Raw genomic sequence first — 20714 nt, 5'->3', positions numbered from 1 at the left:
TTGACGTCACAGAGGGCGATTTTGAGATTTTGGAGAATTTAATTGTTACATCGGCTCAAATAGTCAAAAAAAGGAGAATGTGCCAAAGGAAGAAAAGGGTGCATGGGATATATACAGTATATACAGTGCGTCCACATATGACAGCTTCTTTTTTTTTCTTCTGTAGTAGGATCATTATACCGGCTTATTGCACAGGGTGGATATTTATATAGTTTTATATATATAGTTGTTGCACTGGGTGTCAAATGGCAAACTGCACATTATACATTGCACATGTTATTGGCGTTGTATTGTTGTTTTGTATGACCTACAGGATGTATGACCTGTAGTAGCGCTCCTTTTATTATTGTCTATTTCTTATTATTTTCTTCAGAAGGTTTTCAGAAAAACTTATTTCACCCCCTTTTAACATAAAAAGCTAAATCCAACTTCTTTTTAATGCTACAAACATCAGCTGACACGTAGAACTAAAATCCAGATTAAACTGGGACAAAAGCTATAAAACAGTAAGGTGATCAGTGAATCCATTCATCCATTGTCTCTAACTACTCATCCTTACAGGGTCATGGGAGGGTCAATGTTTATCTCTAGCAATCACTGGGCTAGAGATACGGTACCCTGACCTTTAGTGCATCACATGAAAATACAGACACAGCACAACGCATACAACGAATATATGTGTTGCTTTAACACAGATATTCCAGATCTTTTTTTCCCCTCAATCTTTATAGTGTACTTGCAAATCGCTTCATAGCACCCTACAACAGATGTTCTTAATAAATAAACACACCTTGCATGTAACTTTTAGTTCATACTAGTTCTATTAGATCTCAAACAAAATCTATGTAAAGTTTGAAAGAACATTAACTGTGCTTTGCCAGTTCTGAGTCATTCAAAAAAGAAGCATTTAGGGCATAATATTTCATTATAATTTTGTTGTTGGATACAAGTTGTTTGACCCATTTATAAATCTTATTTTTTCTTTTTTTTTTTAAGCATTATCCCAAACACTTGCACACAGCAGATCATGAATGGGTATTAGATATGAATAACATAACAAAACTAATGGATTATTGGTTAAAATATCAGAGAATCTAGTGGTAAACCACAAATAACCATCAGTAAATCAGTCCAAAAATGATCTAAGTGAACAAACCAACCTCTACTTTAAACGTGTTGTATATTACTATATATATGAATTTAAAAATACTAATAAACGCTAAATATTCTCAAACTAACTTACCTATTTTCTACCTCATGTTTTAATATGTATCTTAAATAATTTGGATATTGTTATCTTCAAAATCTCTAATGTCCAAATGTTGCATTTAACCAAAGGTTGCAAATATATTTAAATCAGAAAAAAAAAAACCTTATGAGGTAACGGAAAACCTATAAAGTTGATGTCATAATGAATATTCCTGGCAGATAATTAAAAATCAATATAGGTTTTCAGCAAAAAAGAAAAGAAAACAAAAAAAGCAACAATAAAAACTAGTGGGGCTGAACTCCATCTATGCTGAGGTTGTGTTTTCATTTTTTGTAAACTTGTATGAATCCAGCGCGCTCAATACCGCCCCCTGCTGTCTGTTAGTGAGCACAGCATATTTTACTGAACTGCTTTTTGTGATAAAGGCAAGAATTTCTCCATTACTCAGCAAACTAGAAACTTCTTCCTTCTTTTATGTGCAGAGTGGCTTACCAACTCACTCACTGGTGATAAGTGAAATTACACACCCACTGTTTGCAGTGCTTTGGATTCCTGACACGCCTGGGAATTAATAGTGAAAATAGTGAAGACATGCTTGTTATAAATGATTAGGATCTGGGATTGTCCTTCTGACCAAGGAAAACATGTCTGATAAAATGGCTCTTTTAACTGTGGTGTGGAAAGGAACAAGCCTGGTGGTGTTTTGCTGTGGCAAGGTTTTTCTGCTGTCCTTGCATTCCCATCATTGCTTCCTTTGTTTTTTTTTCTCTCACTAGGGAAACATTTAGAAAAGTAAATGCAAATGTTATCTTGTTACTGGAGAGGACGTGCAGCTGTTAGATTAGAAAAGCATTCCTAGTTTAATAAACAAGGTTTAAAAAAAAAAAAGAAAAAAAAAACTATGTGTGGAAATGTCTAGAAATTGATTTTTGTAATATCTAGTTCCTCTTTAAGTGTTGAAAAGTCATAATTTATGGAAATCTTATTCTTTATATTCTGTCCCATTATCAGTGTAGCTGCATTCTTGTTCTTCCTTAGGGTCCAGCTCCATCCACCTGGTATATCCTTCCTTCTCTTTATTGCTTTATTTGTTCAGATCGTTTCTTTTAGCAAGTCTTATTTTTTCCTTGTGTTTTACCTCCTTATGTCCCTTTGCGTCCTTAATTTGCATCTTCCATCCTTTGATTCTTATGTAACAACAAGGTTAAGAACTCAGATCTGAAGCATAAGTGACTTTTTTTCTTTTTTTTTTTTACATTGTTGCACTAACTCTAGCTTAGTATACTATAATTCTAATTCAAACGCAAGTAAATCCTTGTATTTCAACAGAAAAATCAAGCTAGTTTAACATGTACATATAATAAGCAGACACAGTTCAGAAGATGAAGTTTAATCAAGATTAAATATATGCCCAAAATGATTTAGCAACTTATGAACTCAAAAAGTAAAATAAAGATGAGCTTCTCTTTCATACCAATAGTCTTATACATTTGTACTTTTAACAAGATATGGGGCAAAACAACCTCATTCACCTTATAATACAGTGCAGCGATTTGCAAAAATGTTTCCTTCCTCCAAGTCTAAAAACCCAACACATAAACCCATTTATTTAATTATTTACATACAAGGCTTGACCAACTAAAACCAACTGGTTAGAAAAAAAAAATAATCAAACACCTTTTCAGGTACAGGAAATGGCATTGACTGAGCCATACGTAGTGACAATTAGATGAACAAATCACTAAATGCTTTCGAGCAGAGTGTATTTAAATGACTGGAAACTGATGAACAGACCCTTATTTACCTTTGGACACACACACACAGCACAGTGTAATAAAGCCAAAAACAAGAACCTTTTTCCTTCAGCCATTGAACAAACCCCCAGTTTAAACAAACGTTTGGAGAACAATTCGTCAAGCAGAGGCAAAAGAAACCACGTGGATGCAGAAATGGGGTTAGCTTTGAAAAATATCGACACATCATGCAGAACACAATTCTCTAAGCAATAGGGATGAAGATCGGCGGCTCTCTGAGGCAAACCACAACAGAAAGAGTAAAAAGTAAATATTTATGCCTTTCAGATTTCTGCAGATGTAACAGAGCGGTTCGGGATTGTTGGTAGTTTTACGGCCAGGTGCTGGAGATTACTGGCATTCCGAAAATATATAAAATTTAAGTCAGCAGTTTGATGCACCACAGAGAGCAAAGGACAGAGGGCACAGCAGCCTGGAGATGAAAAACTGCATTTAAATATGATCTGAATTTAAAGTTTTTCTGCACTGCATCTGTTTAAAGGGGCCAGGAGATCCTTATACTATTACCTGTCCTTCATATGCATGCTAGTAGTCTCCAAAAAAAAATTACCGGTTCTGCATTCGGCCTGTCATACAGTCATGAAGAGAAAAATCAAAAAGGTAGCAAAGACATGGAAAGACTTCCATGACTTGCTCTGACCCCATCAGCCTCCTGACTTCATCTGAGCTTAGTGATTCTGGAAAAGACCGACACGATTGTTTCACAACAAAAAACATGTTTATGTTTGTCTCCACTGATGTTTTTAATGTGTGAACCAGAGGATCTCTGGAAAAAGGCATAGTGTTATGAAGAAACATTTTGCAGTAGCGCTGGATTTCCAACAGTCTGTCTTTTTCGGAGGCGGGTGGAAGGGGGGGGCGTTCTTTCCAACAAACAGGAAAACTCAGCTCACAGTGTTGGACATGCCGAGCTTCCTCTCGTTTAATAGATGTCAGTCGCACAAGGACGGGATTCAGAATATGGCTGGGACTGGGACGTCCCAGGCTGGTGTGCTCAGCGGAGGGGTAGAAAAAAAAAAAAAGTGGTAACACAAAGGTTTAGAGGACACTCCTACAGCTTTGTGTATGCAAGTGCAGCAAGGGCAGTTGGTGAATTTACAACAGTTATGCACACTCCTTTTACCCAAAGGCTCAAACAAGATGTGTAGCATGGCTGGAACTTGGTTCACGCCTGCACAAACGGAATACATCAGTGAAATCTCCAGTAAGGGCTCCAGATGCGTCTCTCTGCCTCCCTCTGGTGGTCTTTTCCAACCATAACGGATCAATTAGTCCTTCACACACAGATACAGGCTGCCTTTACATACATCTTCACCTACACACACATAATATGAACAAACACTCTTCGGCTCTCCCTGCGTCTTTAGTCGGGCTTATCTGGTGTAGTAGACTCTGTAGTAGACGCTCTTGGAGCGCCAAAGGGAATAGGAGTTGTCAAACTTGAGCAGGTAGACTCCGCGCCCAGGATACTGGTGGCTGCCGGCATACACCTCTTCGTGACAGTCCCGCCGGTAAACCGGCACAATCTCATCCACATGAGGCTTCCCTGCCTCCTTCTTTGCCTTCTCCTCCTCGGTGGGAGGATCTCCTGTGGACACAACCGATGTGAGACGTTAGAACAGCAAAAGAAAGGATGTTATTATTTATATTTAATTCTTGATGCTTTAATATTATCATTATTCATACTAAAACACTACATTAATAAATGCAACATTGCCCTGTATTACAGCCATACTAGATGGGAAAATATATCCACGTGAACATCCTCATAACCCCTCTAAGCCGATGTTTCTAGCATCAATAGCAGTACCTACAGTCTGAACTCATTTTATACACAAAGCAGGAACAGATAAAAAGGTGTGCATGTCACTATTCCATCCTTGCATTCTATTTATGAAGAGACTGATCTTATTTTCCATCCCTCAGCACTCATCTGCACACTGCCAGCCATCTGGCTTAAAGAAACCCAGCTACACTTTTCCCTTTGCATTTAGAATATGGCTGTTAAGAAATATTTCCGGTTGTGAAAAATGCACATCATCTAACATTATTGAGCAACAAAAAATGCTATGTTGACTTCAGTTGTTCAACCAGAAGAAATTCGCCCTGCCACTGCCTACTAACCATCCATTCTGTTATCAGTAACAATAACTTCTCATCTGCTTTCTGAGCTAGAGGAAAACTAGCTACCAACACCTGTGCATTATTTAGCAGGAAATTCCCTTTTGCATTTAATTGAAATTTGCAGGGATTCACATTGGTTAAGCATCCATTAGGTTAGGATTATGGAACAAAAAACAAACAATTCAGCTGAAAAGAACTTGACGTGTTTATAAAGTTGGAACCAGATATAAAAATAAACTGATCTGAATTTGATCTGTTAAATCACAAATGTAACATGAGTATTTTGACATTTTAAGCCAAAAAATAAAGATATTCGTGTGGAGGCAAGGGATGATTACAGGGATCAAGATAATTCAATTCAGTTTATTTCTATAGCGCCAATTCACAACAAGTCATCTCAAGGCACTTTACAGTTCACCAGATCATTCAGTCAAATTAATTCAAAGTTTTCTATCTAAGGAAAACCAGTTGATTGCTGATTGCATCGACCCAGTGACTCGAACGCAATCCCTTAAGCATGCTTAAAGTGACAGTGGAGAGGAAAAACTCCCTTTTAACAGGAAGAAACCTCCTGCAGAACCAGGCTCAGTGTGAGCGGCCATCTGCCGAGATCGACTGGGGTTCGATTGAAGGAATCGACTCCTTTAAATGACATGGTGTTCTGTAGAGGTAACAAATCATTAGTAAGGGTCGGTATGTAGTTAGGAGATTCTGTTGTAAAAAAGTAATGAGTTGGTACTTAAAGGTAACTCTATAACTTCATAGGTTATGCAATATATAACCTTGCATGGTTTCATTGGTCTGCAGTGCAAAGAAAGGGCGTTTTAAAAGCCCCCAAACAAGCCGCTGCCTCCATAGTTCCACAGGAAAACCAGTTAATTGCATCGACTCATTGACTCAAAGGCAATCCCTGACACTAATCATGCTTGAAGCGACAGGGGGGAGGAAAATCTCCCTTTTAGCAGGAAGAAACCTCCAGCAGAACCAGGCTCAGTTTAAGCGGCTATCTGCCAAGGTCGACTGAGGTTTTAAAAGTTACATCCTCACACTCAATAACATTTTCCTTCTACAAACTATGTGACACTATAAAGTACTATGATGACCAGTTTTCTACTGCTGTATGGGGCACAGACAGGCATAACTACCATCCCACTCCATGCACACACACCAACACTGCAAAATCAGATCTCTGAAAGATGACGCCCTACATTTCCCATTACTACAGCGGTTTTTACAGCTATAGTTACCAGAAAATGTTTACTTTAGAGTATTTTGAACTTTTAGAAGCTTTAACTAAATCATGAAAAGAAATCCATCAAAGGTTCAGGCAGTTTAAGGTGAAAAGAATATCATCAATAAAATCATGTTGAATAGAGGTCACAGCTTTTATTTCACTAGCAGCCACTGTGAGCTACATTTCAGCAGGAATCACACACTCCAAGCCATCCCTTACCTTCATCATCCTCGTCTTCGTCGCTGGACTCCGACACGTGCACACTGACTGAAGCAGAGGCAGCGTCTGTCCACTCAAAGAACACCCCAAAGCCAATGTCATAATAGTCTGTAGCAAACTCCCAGAACAGGTAAGATCCTTCCTCGTGGGTGGGAACGCGCACCGTCACAACTTCGCCACGCCCCACTGTGATCACGCTGTCGGGATCCTGGCGGATTTTCTCCTTGAAGTCCTTGATCTGCGGCCGCGTCCACATGGACGGCGCGGCTATGACTGGTGGAGAGTCTGCTGTGATTAAAGAGAAACAGACGTTTTGTAATCTGTTGAAGAGAATCTGCAATAACACTGTGAGCCTAGCCCTACCCTGAAGATAAATATTACACTCCCAGGTGATTGGTTCCACTATAAAGAAACCAAATTTCAAACAACCAGCAGCTCCAACAGGCTGATTAATTACTCGTTTATAAAGTTCATGACAGCAACCGAAGAAAGGCCACATGTTTACAAGTAAAAGATTTTTTGCTTACACACTTATAACTGTTATTTTTTTATCCACTCGATCTCTTTAAGGGACACTAGTTGTCCCCGTATGTCAATCCAATACTTTGCTCATTTTCTGCTTGACTGTTTTTCCTTCGTTAGTAGAAATTGTGTTCAGATAAAACCTAAATCATATCATGCGTCAAGCACTCATCCTCCCAGCCCACAAGGTCATATAAGTGAGCAGAGTGTTCCACTTCCTTCTGCCATTAGCTGCACTAAAGGGAAAATGTGGATCCGTCTTCATGAGTTCAAATCCTGCACTTATGTTTTTTTTTTTTCCAATGAGAGGGAAAAAATACAGCTACAGCCTACAAACCTAATAAAGGCCCGTTCTCAGAGACTTCGACTGCAGGCTCTGGCTCCGGCTCTTTGTCCATGCTCTCAGAGTAAGAGTCTGACTGGCCTCCATTGACAGTAGGAGCTTCCTCACTGGAAAGTGGTGAAGCAGCACATAACGTTCCAGCCGCTGATGCAGACGTGATTTCAGCACTGTTAAAGCTGTTGGAATCAAAGGTACCCTGCAGAGCTGAATCATTCTGCTGCTGCTGCTGCTTCTGTAAGGCCGCCTGGGACACAATGAGAACAGCAAAGAATTATATCATAAAATGAACCAGTACAAATAAATAAATAACCAAAGGGAAACAATTAACTAATTTAATTGAAATGAAAATTGCAGATTTAAAAACATAAAACATTGCATTGTTTACACTTCCTTCCATGCATTCCAATCATGTGCTGGAACAACACAAAGTAATGAAAAATAGAGGGGTACATAGCGTGAAAAAAAAAAAAAAAAACATATCTTGAAAATTAAAATGTATTGAATCGTAGCATATCATAATTAGATCCTCTTGCTTTCTAATTTGGAGAAGCAACATCTCACTAAAATTGAACAATAGGTCAAGAGTGGGTGCACAAATATCAGATATATTTAACAGAATCTCTTGTTTGGCGCCCACACATTTAATAACATACAACGTAAAGTATAAAGGTTATAAATACTTTGGAAAGCGTTTCTTTTTTGTAAACTGAGCTGCTTCAAGTTGTCTTCTTACCTGCTGCTGAGCCAGTTGGACCTGGTAGAGCTGCTGCATGTACTGCTGATAGTGCTGCTCCTGAAGCTGGCGGATAAGGCTCATCTGTTGCTCTGGATTGTTGGGGTACTGCTGAGCGGCATACTGTTGGAACTGCACTGCTGTTTGGGCGTTCAATGCTGCCATTATCTGTTGTCTGGTTAAAATGACAGCGGGAAGCTTTGTCAGAAAAGATATGCAAGGAATAAAACAGAACGCCAGAACAGTTTGCAAGTTAAGGGAAACTGATTTGAATGTGAACTCAGCATCAAGCTGAGTTTCCAGCAGTAAAACATTAAATATTAAATAAAACACGATGAAAAACATTGAGGAGAGATCAGTTTGCGTTTTACCCAACAATAAATACATACTTCTGCTGCTCAATCCGTAGCCTCTCCAACTCTGCCTGCCTCTGTTCCTCTTCCTCTCTTCGCAACCTCTCCTCCTCCTCAATCCTTCGTCTCTCCTCCTCCTGCCTTTGTCGCTCCCTCTCCTCCTCCTCCTGTCTCAGTCGCTCCTCCTCTTCTTTCCTGAATGGGGCAAAAAATATGTGTAACTCAAAAGTCAAACCATTTTTAGTAATCAAAATTGTTCTTAAAATTTCAGTTACCTTTGCATTAATATATAAAATTTTAATACCAAACTCCTAAGTGAACTATGCATTGCTTTTACAAAGTGCCAAATTTCAAACTATACTCTTCACCTTTTCCGCTCCTGCTCCTCCCTTTCAATTCTGTGTGATATGACGTAAGGAGCGAAGAGGTTACAGCACTTGTTGAGAAGCTTCACAAACTCCACCATTGCATCTTCTTTTTCCATATTACCTAAGGAGGCCCACTCCTTCCTGCACATGGAAGATAAACAGTACAATCAAATCACGAATAAACAGCCATAATAACCATCTGCTAATCAGAAAACTGTATAAATATTAATCTACTCCACCAAAAGAGATCAGCACCCATATATGTTTTAATTAAATTTAGCTTTAGAGGTAATAAAACGGTGAAGCTTTCTGATAAATAGGAAAACTACATAATTCACACTACAGTAATGTAATGTTCTGGGGCTTACCTGCGATCATTTCCCAGGACATCGAAGAAGCCGACTTCTGGTGAAGCATCGGGGTTATAAGGGCCCAGCAAAACCTGTTTGTGGAGGGCCACAAGTCGAAGCTTCTCCTCATATGTAGGGTGGAAGGCTTTACCATCTTTATCTAATCAAAAAAAAAAAAAATAGTATGCACATATTTTTCTGTGAAGCATGAAAAAAAACATTAAAATATTCTGACAAACCTCTGACAACCAACAAAGAGAATACACCAGAAACTAAAATATGCAAGATTTGTTTTAGTCTTTAACAATCTAAAATAACTATGACCATCTATGCATAAACCCATAAACAATTATATCAGATTATTAGATCAGGATGTCACCATGACAACTGTAGCTAACTAAGCAGGGGTGCTTTGTGAAAGCCTTTTAAATGGCTGATTAATATTGCTACAACTATTATGTGTTGCAATGCGGAGGTGATATCTGGACAAATATATAGAGGGTTCTGGTTAACTTAGGAGAGCTAGTGAGATTGTGTACAGTTTGGTATGTAAACAAGTAGAATTAACACACACTGAGGAAAAAAAATACATAGCAGAGATTTTTTGTGTGCAGACTGCAGCTGTTTGCACAGTGATCAGCAGAGTGGTGTGCGAATAAAAACAACCCACATGTCTGCAGCTAGAGGTTGTTCACACTTTAGTACATCCTTACAAATCAACTTTTTGTTTATGGGATTAAAATATTAGTGAAATTCTTGGGTTATTATTTAGAAGGAAATTCCTTCTCATGTTAAATTAAACTTTGCAGGGATTCACATTGATTAAGTCATCCATTAGGTTAGGATTATGGAGCAAAAAACAAACAAAACAAATACATTGAAAAGAACTTAAAGTTTAAGTTATTGACTTTTTGATAAAGTAGGAAACAGCTAAATAAAATAATCAGTTTAACTGAATGGAATTTGATCTGTTAAATCACAAATGTAACATGAGTATTTTGCCATTTTAAGCCGAAGGAAAAAAAGATATTCCAGTTGAGGCAAGGGATGATTACAGGGATGAAGATAATTCAATTCAATTTAGTATATTGATATAGTGCAAATTCACAACACGTCATCTCAAGGCACTTTACAGATCCAATTCAACCAGATCATACAGTCAAATTGATTCAAGGTTTTCTATCTAATGAAAACCAGTTGATTGACTAGAAGGCAATCCCTCACATTTAACATGTTTGCAGTGACAGTGGAGAGGAAAAACTCCCTTTTAACAGGAAGAAACCTCCAGCAGAACCAGGCTCAGTGTGAACGGCAATCTGCTGTGGTCGACTGGGGTTCGATTGAAGGAATCGACTCGTTTAAACGACATGGTGGTGGTCTGTAGGGGTAACAACTGATTAGTAAGGGTCAGTATGTAGTTAGGCAGAAAACAAGTGTTACCATTCTGTTATAAAATAAGGCTTACCCTAAAAATAATGAGTTGGTACTTAAAGATCATTCTTTAACTTTATAGGTTGTGCAATATACAACCTTGCATGGTTTCATTGGGCTGCAGTGCAAAGACAGGGCGTGTTAAAAGCCCCCAAACAAGCCGCTGCCTCCACAGTTCAGAGTGGACAACTGCTCCAGTCGACTTGACATGTTCTCTATCGACCTAAACCACAAAAAAACGCCTACAGGATAGAAAAATAACTTCTCTCCATCACTCCTCAAACGTGTCGTTCCTGTTTTAAGCCTCAACGGTCAGCTAACATGTTCGTTAGCTACTGATTAGCCAGAAAGCTGATATGCGCCTGACAGTTAGCAGCTAGTCCTAGCTAAATGCTAAGCACAGCTAGGAGCAAACCGTGCTCACAAAAGTACCACGCGCTTTTTTTAACCCCCACTTCCTCTGCGTCAAACCCGTTTTTGTTTTAATGTGTAAAATACCTTTAAAGAATTTAAGGGCCAGTCCGTACAGCTCCTGTAAAGGAAAGCCCCATTTCCTCTCTATCGCAGGTTTGGTTGACTCTCCATCGTCGCCCTCTTCGTCCACCGGCTTCTCGAGCTCAGGTGGAGCCGGTGCCGGATTCGGTTCTTCGACTTGGTTCTGTTCACCCTCCGGGTCCGGGCTGAGAGTGAGGCCGTCGATGGAAACTTCGAGCCGGCTGGTCGTAGCGCTGTCGAGGTCGCCGCTCTGAACCTCTGTCGCCATCATTGTAGACTGTCAGCTGAAGCAGCCACGTACCTACTTCCGCTAAGATCAGCCGGAACATCCGTTTTTTTTTTTTTTTTAACAAGTAAACTGTGACGAGGCTTTAACTAGCGATGCACTGGATGGCATTCAGAAGAGCAGTAGTGCCACTGGAAAAAAAAAAAAAAGTTAACTGATTTTTTATTTTATTTCAGTATAATATGAGAAAAAATTCAGAATTCTGTCTTTTTCTCAGAAATCTGACTTTAAACCATGTTAGCATCAAGCCGTAGCCATGTCTGTTTTAGAGAATTGTTTTAATCACCTTCTGCTCCTCCATTAATGAAATAGCATCGCCAGGGACCCCTCGGGCACGTAAAAAGTCCACCTATGTGTCAATGGCCTTCTCAAACAACTCACATCTTTGTCAGTGAAGCTGATTGCTATGAGGTGCCCCCAGGGACATAAATCAGAATTAACTTGCATATACACATATTAAATTACACTCTTCCATATACCACATTTCTTCCTTCATGGTGCCCATCTACATTAAGATCCAAAATTTTGAGATTAAAGTCAGAATTCTGAGAAAAAAGGTCAGAATTCTAAGATTAAAGTCAGAATTCTGAGATTAAAGTCAGAATTCTGGTTAAAACAAAAAATAAAATTTCTGAGATTAAAGTCAGAAACCTGGCTAAAACAAAAATCACAATTCTGAGATTAAAGTTTGAATTCTGGGGAAAAAGTCAGAATTCTGAGGAAAAGGTCAGAATTCTGAGATTAAAGTCAGAATTCTGAGATTAAAGTCAGAATTCTGAGATTAAAGTCAGAATTCCGGTTAAAACAAAAATCACATTTCTGAGATTAAAGTCAGAATTCTGGTTAAAACAAAAATCACATTTCTGAGATTAAAGTCAGAATTCTGGTTAAAACAAAAATCAAATTTCTGAGATTAAAGTCAGAATTCTGGTTAAAACAAAAATCAAATTTCTGAGATTAAAGTCAGAATTCTGGCTAAAACAAAAATCACAACTCTGATATTAAAGTCAGAATTCTGAAATTAAAGTCAGAATTCTGGTTAAAACAAAATCAGAATTCTAAGATTAAAGTCAGAATTCTAAGATTAAAGTCAGAATTCTGAGAAAAAAGTCAGAATTCTAAGATTAAAGTCAGAATTCTAAGATTAAAGTCAGAATTCTGAGAAAAAAGTCAGAATTATGAGATTAAAGTCAGAATTCTGGGGAAAAAGTCAGAATTCTGAGGAAAAGGTCAGAATTCTAAGATTATAGTCAGAATTCTGGTTAAAACAAAAATCACATTTCTGAGATTAAAGTCAGAAATCTGGCTAAAACAAAAATCACAATTCTGAGATTGAAGTCAATATTCTAAGATTAAAGCCAGAATTCTGGTTAAAACAAAATCAGAATTCTGAGATTAAAGTCAGAATTCTGGGAAAAAAATCAGTCTGAATTCTGAGAAAAAGGTCAGAATTCTGAGATTAAAGTCATAATTCCGGGAAACAAGTCAGAATTCTTGGAAACAAGTCGGAATTCTAAGATTAAAGTCAGAATTCTGAGAAAAAAGTCAGAATTCTGACGTTTTTCCCTATTAAACTGAAATAGTATTTAGAAATCAGTTAACTTTATTTATTTCTTCAGTGGCCCGAATCCTCTTCCGTAATTGTACACCCTTTTAACTTTGATTTACATAATTATATATATTAATAGATTATATAAATCAAATAAAGCATTTCCAAATAAACTAACCATAATCATATTTCATATTCATTCATTCACCCACCTATTCTGATGTCACGTTTTTGGCTGACTGCCAATATATATGAGGACAACATGAGAATTAGACAAATTGAGTATTCGTTCATTCTTGCTGTTCAAATAAAGACATAAATGGGAGTTTTTAGAGGGCATATGTTCCATCACAACTACTTTTTACTGAGCATTAGCGAAAAGTATCATACCCACAGTCAAACATGGTAGTGGTAGTGTGATGGTCTGGGGCTGATATGTCTCTTCAGAACCTGGATGATGTGTTTTGATGAATGCAACCAGGAATCCTGACAGAGAATATCAAGATCCAAACATGTTAGGTCATCTTAAATATTTAAGTGTGGAAAAAAAGAGAAAAAAAAATCCTTTGAGGAACCAAATACTTTTCATTACATTTTGTACCATTGGAAGACAATATGTATTTTTATGTTTGGTTGTTTTTTACATAAAATTTTATCACTAAAATCTACACCAAAGAGAGCGTAATGAAAGTTTGTATTTATTATACAGATGTAATAAGGTACTTCTAGAAATAGTTTAAATTGTTTGTTATTCTCTGAATATTGTTTGTGAATAAACCCAAATTTAAGTTGTGATGTTATGCATGAAGATAAAATATCAAAATAGTTCTTTGAATTACTCAAGCAAGCAAAGCAGTCATGTAAAAGGTAATTAAATTCATGTTTAAAAATATAACCAAACACAGATAAAGAGACACATCTTAAACAGAAGATAATTTGGGGAGAAAAATAAGAAAAAAACAACAATTATGGTAAATAATGAAAAATTACCTCATTCAGTGATCTAAACCAACCTAATGCCTTTCACAATGCTGCCATTATCTTTTTCTACATATGCTTTATAAAGTTCACATAAAAAGTTAGAATAAGTTATGCTTTTTAAAAAAGTTAACAGTACACAGACTGCCTCAAGAACCTGTCCATACTTATCTTAAACCGAAATATTTCCCAAATACACAAAGACTGCACTAAAAGGAAAGGCTCATAAGGTAGCTGACACTTTCACATATCTCTGCAAACCTTTGAGGATGATGTACCAGCCTGTCTGTAGAACAAATGCATGCGAGTCAGATCAAACTGTTAGTTTGCCAAGTCTTTAAAAGGTGTGAACGTGTTTTGTTTTGGGATCCTGAAGAAGCTGCTGACTGGAAATGGTCATTAATCCCTACGTGTCTCTGGTGTCTGAAGTGCAGTCTTAGTTGCACACAAACAGAATTATATTATTTAACACTTTTGTTTCTGCAGTCTTAAACAAAATGCCCCCTTCAGCAAAAATCAAAGAAAAGAAAAAATTAATTCTGTGTATTTTCTTGTAGCTGTAGGGCTAAATTTGCAGAGTTTCTGGCTTGTTTCTGTAGGTCAGAACTCTGGGAAGCATATTGTCGATTCCAAAATCCACAGCTCTCAGAGGAGATTACACTGACAGTCACAAGGGACCTGGAAGTTTAACACCCCGATTTTGCATAGCAATATGGTCTGTGTTCACATGCAATACCCAATTACGGTCCTCAGACAGAGCGACCGACAGAACTTTGAATGTCCTAACCAAGGAGAACATCCTACCTGAACAAAGGTGAAGGCGTTAAAGCGCTGAGATCAATAAGTACTGATGCTGATGGGAAATAGCATTGAGTTAATTCACAAAGCCAGCAAGTTCGCTGCTACTCACAGGCTGGGTGATATAAAATATGATTCCCCTGCCAAACATTGAGGCTTTTTCCTTGTGGTTTACCACAGCAAGCAATATATCTTATAAATCCTGTGAGTCAGAGTCTGGATTTAATTTAGTGATTCAGTGTTGCAATGTGGAAGTCAATCCACACCCAGAAGTTTCTTACCAGGAGGAGAAACATTCATTTCTTAAAGAACTGTTCTATAAAACAACTAAAACTGTGTTTGAATGCACCGTTAAATTATTCCAAGCTATTTCTTACTGATCTTGTACAACCAAAAGGAGCCAAAACATTCTGTCTGACTTCTTGACTTGATCTCCCATGACTTGTCCTATACAATAACTCCCCGATCCTTTAGATCTCCTTTCAACTATAGAGGTTGTGTATTCTGACTCACATCGTTTCCAATTAGCTCTAATTTCAAGAGAGGATTATCTTTAAAAACACACAAGCTAACTATTTAAATAGCTGGATGATGCAGCTGCACATTTGAATTGATCTTATCGGGATTTTATGTGATATAGATGGACACAATATATGCATAACTGAAAACCTAAAAAGTCTGGCATGGTCTGTATCCAACACTTTGCAGTAAATATTTTTGTAACCACCTTTTAAACATAGACTTTGTCATTTTGTACACGCAAGTGTATACAAATAGAAATTTTGTTCATTACAGCTCTCTAGACATTTTCATTTTTTAAAGTGCAGCCTTGATAAAGGTAAGCAGCAGTGAAAATGTAAACAAACGACTGTATCGTTACAGTTTCAACATTGTTTTTATTTATTTTTTTGGCTTTTAGCTCAGTTTCAGCCTTAAGTCCTTTGGGGTTTATCTGTTATAGTTTTCTCTATTCAACATCAAGAGACTGTAATGTTTCTCAGTTAATCTTTGCAAATATCTGTCTGATTGGACAGAAAACATTTATGAATGGCAGTTTTTGATGCTGCCAGCATTTTTTTAATGGATTTAGGTCTGGACTTTGATTGGGCTGTCCTGTTGGAAGTGGATCATCTGTCCCAGTCTGGTTTTAATGAGTTCAATAGTATTTCTTCATGTTTATTTATTTTTTTTTTACTGTATTTACATTCAGCATCTCTGACCCTTTCCTTTTTTCTGCTGAAGCATGATGCTGCCACTACCATGTACCACAGGGGGATGATGCGTACTCTGTCACATCACAGTTTGTATATCAACCAAAAGGTTCACTGTTGTTTGCTGTTTTTTTGTTTGTTTGTTTTTGTTTTGTTTTCTGTAGCTTGAAGGAAACTGTAATCAATATTTCAAATTCAATTCAGTTTATTCATATAGCACCAATTCACAACACATGTCATCACAAGGCACTTTATAGTTCACCAGATCACACAGTCAAATTAATTCAAAATTTTCTATCTATGGAAAACCAGTTGATTGCATTGACTCGGATGCAATCCCTCACACCAAGCATGCTTGTAGCGACAGTGGAGAGGAAAAACTCCCTTTTAACAGGAAGAAACCTCCAGCAGAACCAGGNGATACAAAAAACAACTGTAGAAAGCGGCCCTGTCCAGGAAACACACAGCCAGGCAGACAAGCTCCGAGCCAACTCCCATGCCAGAGGATGAAGAGAGCACATCCAGCCAGTCACAGTCAGAGAAACAGGACTGCACTGGAAAACAGGCCGATCTCCAACATAAATAAAGGTGTTGATGGCAGCAGCACAGCTGATATTTCTCTCCAAGGGTGGTGTCACAGCCAAACAGGAACAGATCATAACTTTAGAAATTAAACTAACAGATTCTGCAGAGTGGAATAAAAGAGATAGAATGAAGCAAAATGATGAAATAGGGGTCCCTATGTCCTCCAGCAGTCTAAGCCTATAGCAGCATAACTATATAGATAACCTGAGCCACTCTAACTATAAGCTTTATCAAAAAGCAAAGTTTTAGGCCTGCAGCAAAAAGTCCTCACAGACTAAAACTGGTAGTCGGTTCCACAGGAGAGGAAAGATCTGCCCCCCACATCCACTAGTAAATCTGCAGATTGAGAGCAAAGTGCTCTGTTAGGAACAATCATACCTCAGATACAAGTCGGAGCTTGGCCATTTAAGGCTTTATATGTGAGAAGCAGGATTTTAAATTCTATTTTGGATTTAACAGGATGCATGTGAAGAGAAGCCAGGATAGGAGAGATATAATCTGTCTTTTGAATTTCCATCCATGATTTTATGTTTGTTTGTTTTTTTTTTTGTTTTTTTGCATGTTATCCATAAAGGCCAGATTTGTAGAGTGCACAGCAAATATTCTCTGACTGTCCTGTCAGTTTGGTTGGAAGGCAACGTCACACAGATCCCTTTGAACTTGTGCTCAGTTGGGATAATTTCCGTCCAGCTTCCTACCGTCCCTCTTTGAAGCCCACCGGCTCCATTAGCGGAGCTTCGCTCATGCAAAAGCGGATAAATGTTTTCTCTGCCGATGTGTATTGAGTCCCTCAGCTTCCATTAACCCCCGCCTTTGAACAGGCTCGCGGCCTCTCCACCCGCTCCGGGTGTCATGGCTTCACACCTCCACGCGCCCCGCAGACGTCTGAAGTCGCTGCAGCGGCCGCTCCAGTGCCAGTCGGCCCCGATGGCTGACCCATTCACACTTCCGGACAGCATCTGCCTTTGATCGCGGAGGGATTTATAAAGTCGAGCAAGCAAAAAGCTCTCAGTCGGACCATGTCTGCGGTTCATGGGAATATGCGCGTCGGGGATCTCAGTAACTTTCAGATGTTTCAGGAGCGGCCTCTGCAGATGAACGGCGCGGTGACTTCAGGTCAGTGTCTGGGAGATCTAAAAACATCTGGTATGTGTGACCTAGAACTACCAAAGCAGGTTATTTAAATGATTTCTTCCAATCTCTCCAGATTATGGAGCCTCAGATGTTCCAAACTACTTCAACTCAACATCTAGTGGGAGGGCAGACAAGTGCGTTGCCATATTGACCCACAGGAGGAAAAGGACCAACTTTACCCAGCAGCAAATAGAGATGCTGGAGAAGGTTTACTCTGACACCAAATATCCAGACATCTACCTGAGAGAGAGACTGGAGGCTCTGACCGGGCTGCCAGAGTCCAGGATTCAGGTAGGGGGACTGATTTCACAAAAGAAAGGACAAGAATTAGAGCCTGGAGGATATGTTCTTATTTTGCTTTTCATCTCAGGTGTGGTTTCAGAACAGAAGGGCTAAGTCTCGTCGCCAAGTTGGTTCATCGTTATCCACGAAAGCATCCAGCACACCGTCAGGACATCACTTTGGGCAACTACCCTGCAGAATGGCTCCAGAGAAAGGTGATTATTAGAAATGTTCTCAAGAAAACCTTAGATGTATGGGGGGCTTTTCCTGACCTACACCTTTTTTATTTGCAGCATATGATAGCCACAGCTCTGAGCTACGCAAGACAGCAGCTTTTGGTTTGGAGGAGAGTGTTAGGCCCTCGATGGAGCACAGTGCAGAGGATGTTCTAAGGACCAGTGTTCAGACCAAATCCACTAGTTACGACCACATGCTACCCTCCTGCATCTACGATAAAGCAACAAGAGCCACAGATGAGCAGATGCAGCTGATTAGGCCTGCAGGCTCCGTCCAGAGCTGCAGCGTCCCTCTTTATCCCAGTGAGCTGGGGAACCATCCGAGAATGAAAACCAACATGCCTGGCAGCCAGGGCCCAAAGGTTCTGGTGGAGTACGACAATTTCCCGCCAAATAAAACCATCGGACCAGAGATGAAAGTTGTGATTCCTCCCTTGCCGACCCAAAACGGCTTCAACAGGTCCTCTCCGAAGGAAAAGGAATGCCACCTGCAGTATCCACATCTGAGAGCCACAGAGAGCTTCAACCAGTTTTCTCCAATCTACAGCATGGAGGCACAGGAAGTCAGCGACTCGGATTCAGACTGGGAGAGCGAAGCCATGGCTGGCTTTGGTGGCTTTATGTGAATGTGTCGACGTTAAGAACTTGCATGTACAATAATAATGAAAATCTGTATTTATTATAAAGCTGTATTAAGTCCAAGTGTTTAAAACTATTTGTATTAACTGGATTTTATTTGTGAATAAAATTCAATGACCAAAAGCTGTTGCAATCATATGTTTAATATAAAAAGAGGGAAACATTTATGTACAATTGCCCTGAGGCGCTTTCATATACATCTGTACAGAACAAACAGGAAGGAAGTGTTGACTTGAGATCGCTAGAGTTAAGTCAATAATGCAGGCTTTTATTTATGAGGGGTTGCAGCAGCAGTAGCCATGCCTGAGGAGGAAATGCTAAGATCTTAGGGAGTAAAAGGCATCAAAACCCAACAATTCACCTTTATAAAAATACCAAAAATCTCTTTCAGTGCACACAAAAATTACCAAAAGAACATTTCTGAGCATACAGCAGAAATGTTTCTAAATAATTATACAATTATCTACAAATGGTTTTTATAAAACATTCTTTAACTTTCCCTGTGCTTGCTAACAGTGAAGCAACAGAACAAAACACTTACAGGGGGAAACATTAGGGATAGCAAATATTATTTTTTTTCCCACAACCATACACATCTATGCAAAAATAAATAAATACAGACTATAAAAACTGTTAGAATCAATGTTTGGCACATGGAAACCAATAAATAAAACCCAAGAGCATGGAGATGTGATCTGTGGCAGGTGGATGTAGGGTTCAATGATAGATGGGAGACTGTTTCTGGCTTGTAATGGTTGGTTGGTTGGTTGCGCAAACATTTTCCATACAATAAAATAGGAGGGTAAAATACATGACACCTTCCCTCTGTTTGGATTCAAAACTCCGGAGTCCGGGCCAACCGTCGTCCAAAGTCAGGTGAGCCACAAGAGTCCACGTGGGCCACGTTTGTAGCCTTAAGAGCTCCGTTTTAAAGAGACGGCAGTAATGGGCCTCGCTTCGGTGTGTGCATGCACCTGTGTGTGTGGAAGGGAGGATGCAGGGACTCAGACTGCATTGGTGTTGTTGGCAGCGAACGCGTGCAGATTGCCCAGCTGACTCAGACCGCTCTGAATGTGTGACACGTGGATTTCCACGTTATTCTGAAAGCAACTGGGGAAAGAAGATGAACATAAGTCATTCAAAAATAATAAAGCAATGCCTAAGGATAGTTGCCACATCCGCTAAACAACCAACACAAAGCAGTGTTCTGAAGTGGACTAAAAAGGTTTGCTGAATTATTAAAACTAGAATTCCCATGGCAGTCATTTTGACGGTTTTGAGATTTCAAAGTGAAATAACTTTATTTACATTAATCTTATGTTGGCCATGTTAAATGCCTTTTTCTGTTTCTATATCTCCTTCATTTTCACATAGGTTTTTAAATAAAATAAATATCGTTAATTTTATCTCAACCCTCCAAAGACGTTATTTTGATGGCATTGTAAATTCCCCCAATGATTGACGTTCTGGGTACCATTGCATAGCAACCAAAATTGTACCTGGAAAGCTCTGGAACTCTTGGGCTAAACACACCAGTGGACTTTGTTTTCCAACTTTGAAGACTTTTTGCTTCCCACCCAGGAAACTTTTTCAATTCAAAATGTCAAAATTAGAGTGAGGTCCATGCTTTATAGAGTAGCCCAAGAAAGCCTTGTTTTGGCTTAGAAAACTAACCAGAAGGACAGGCTTTGATTAATTGCTTGCTTTCAGTAAAAAAAAAAAAAAAAAAAAGTCTTCCATACTTCAATCTTAAAGTCACAGGGAAGCGGCTGTTCCAACGGTTGCAGTCGCGAATTATCCCGAGTGGTGCACGACAAGTG

At 38.8% G+C, this 20714-nt stretch overlaps 3 protein-coding genes across 6 annotated transcripts in view; 1 reads left to right on the top strand and 2 right to left on the bottom strand.

Annotated features, from left to right (window-relative positions):
- Positions 1–2596: 2596 nt before the first annotated feature.
- Positions 2597–11501, bottom strand: acbd3 (acyl-CoA binding domain containing 3). Of its 2 annotated transcripts, none has more exons than XM_015373308.1 (8): positions 11200–11501; positions 9289–9430; positions 8921–9061; positions 8589–8747; positions 8200–8374; positions 7461–7710; positions 6602–6886; positions 2597–4612 (listed from the first exon to the last, which is right to left on the bottom strand). In XM_015373308.1, the coding sequence occupies exons 1-8, from the start codon at positions 11465–11467 to the stop codon at positions 4398–4400; spliced, it is 1635 nt and encodes a 544-aa protein (XP_015228794.1). In that variant the 5' UTR covers positions 11468–11501; the 3' UTR covers positions 2597–4397. The 2 variants fall into 2 exon arrangements, with proteins under 2 accessions (XP_015228794.1, XP_015228786.1); XM_015373300.1 differs by having other exon boundaries at positions 2598–4612; positions 6602–6889.
- A 6095-nt stretch (positions 11502–17596) lies between these two features.
- mixl1 (Mix paired-like homeobox) lies at positions 17597–18885 on the top strand. The gene is made up of 4 exons (XM_015372027.1): positions 17597–17719; positions 17811–18028; positions 18108–18234; positions 18313–18885. Exons 1-4 carry the CDS (start codon positions 17623–17625, stop codon positions 18879–18881), a joined length of 1011 nt encoding a protein of 336 aa, XP_015227513.1. The 5' UTR covers positions 17597–17622; the 3' UTR covers positions 18882–18885.
- A 143-nt stretch (positions 18886–19028) lies between these two features.
- The window catches only part of lin9 (lin-9 DREAM MuvB core complex component), a 14908-nt gene continuing 13222 nt past the window's right edge, over positions 19029–20714 (bottom strand). For all 3 annotated transcript variants that reach the window (XM_015371668.1, XM_015371677.1, XM_015371685.1), the window contains one exon: positions 19029–20004. In XM_015371668.1, coding sequence (XP_015227154.1) covers positions 19899–20004 — 106 coding nt within the window. In that variant the 3' untranslated portion in view covers positions 19029–19898. The remainder of the gene's footprint in view (positions 20005–20714) is intronic.

This window comes from Cyprinodon variegatus, unplaced genomic scaffold, assembly GCF_000732505.1.
Source record: "Cyprinodon variegatus isolate N-32 unplaced genomic scaffold, C_variegatus-1.0 Scaffold4, whole genome shotgun sequence".
NCBI classification, from domain to species: domain Eukaryota; kingdom Metazoa; phylum Chordata; class Actinopteri; order Cyprinodontiformes; family Cyprinodontidae; genus Cyprinodon; species Cyprinodon variegatus.
Note: the sequence above shows the minus strand (reverse complement) of the source record. Positions and strands in the feature narration are given on the sequence as shown.

What these genes read in the sequence shown, in the direction of transcription:
- acbd3 (XM_015373300.1), bottom strand. Translation starts at nt 11,467, where the DNA reads ATGATGGCGACAGAGGTTCAGAGCGGCGACCTCGACAGCGCTACGACC. An exon ending in TCCAACTGGCTCAGCAGCAG is followed by an intron (nt 7,711 to 8,199) that starts GTAAGAAGACAA and finishes ATTGTGTCCCAG; the next exon opens with GCGGCCTTACAGAAGCAGCA. An exon ending in TGAGAACGGGCCTTTATTAG is followed by an intron (nt 6,890 to 7,460) that starts GTTTGTAGGCTG and finishes CTTTAATCACAG; the next exon opens with CAGACTCTCCACCAGTCATA.
- mixl1 (XM_015372027.1), top strand. Translation starts at nt 17,623, where the DNA reads ATGTCTGCGGTTCATGGGAATATGCGCGTCGGGGATCTCAGTAACTTT. An exon ending in GAACGGCGCGGTGACTTCAG is followed by an intron (nt 17,720 to 17,810) that starts GTCAGTGTCTGG and finishes CAATCTCTCCAG; the next exon opens with ATTATGGAGCCTCAGATGTT. An exon ending in TGCCAGAGTCCAGGATTCAG is followed by an intron (nt 18,029 to 18,107) that starts GTAGGGGGACTG and finishes TTTTCATCTCAG; the next exon opens with GTGTGGTTTCAGAACAGAAG.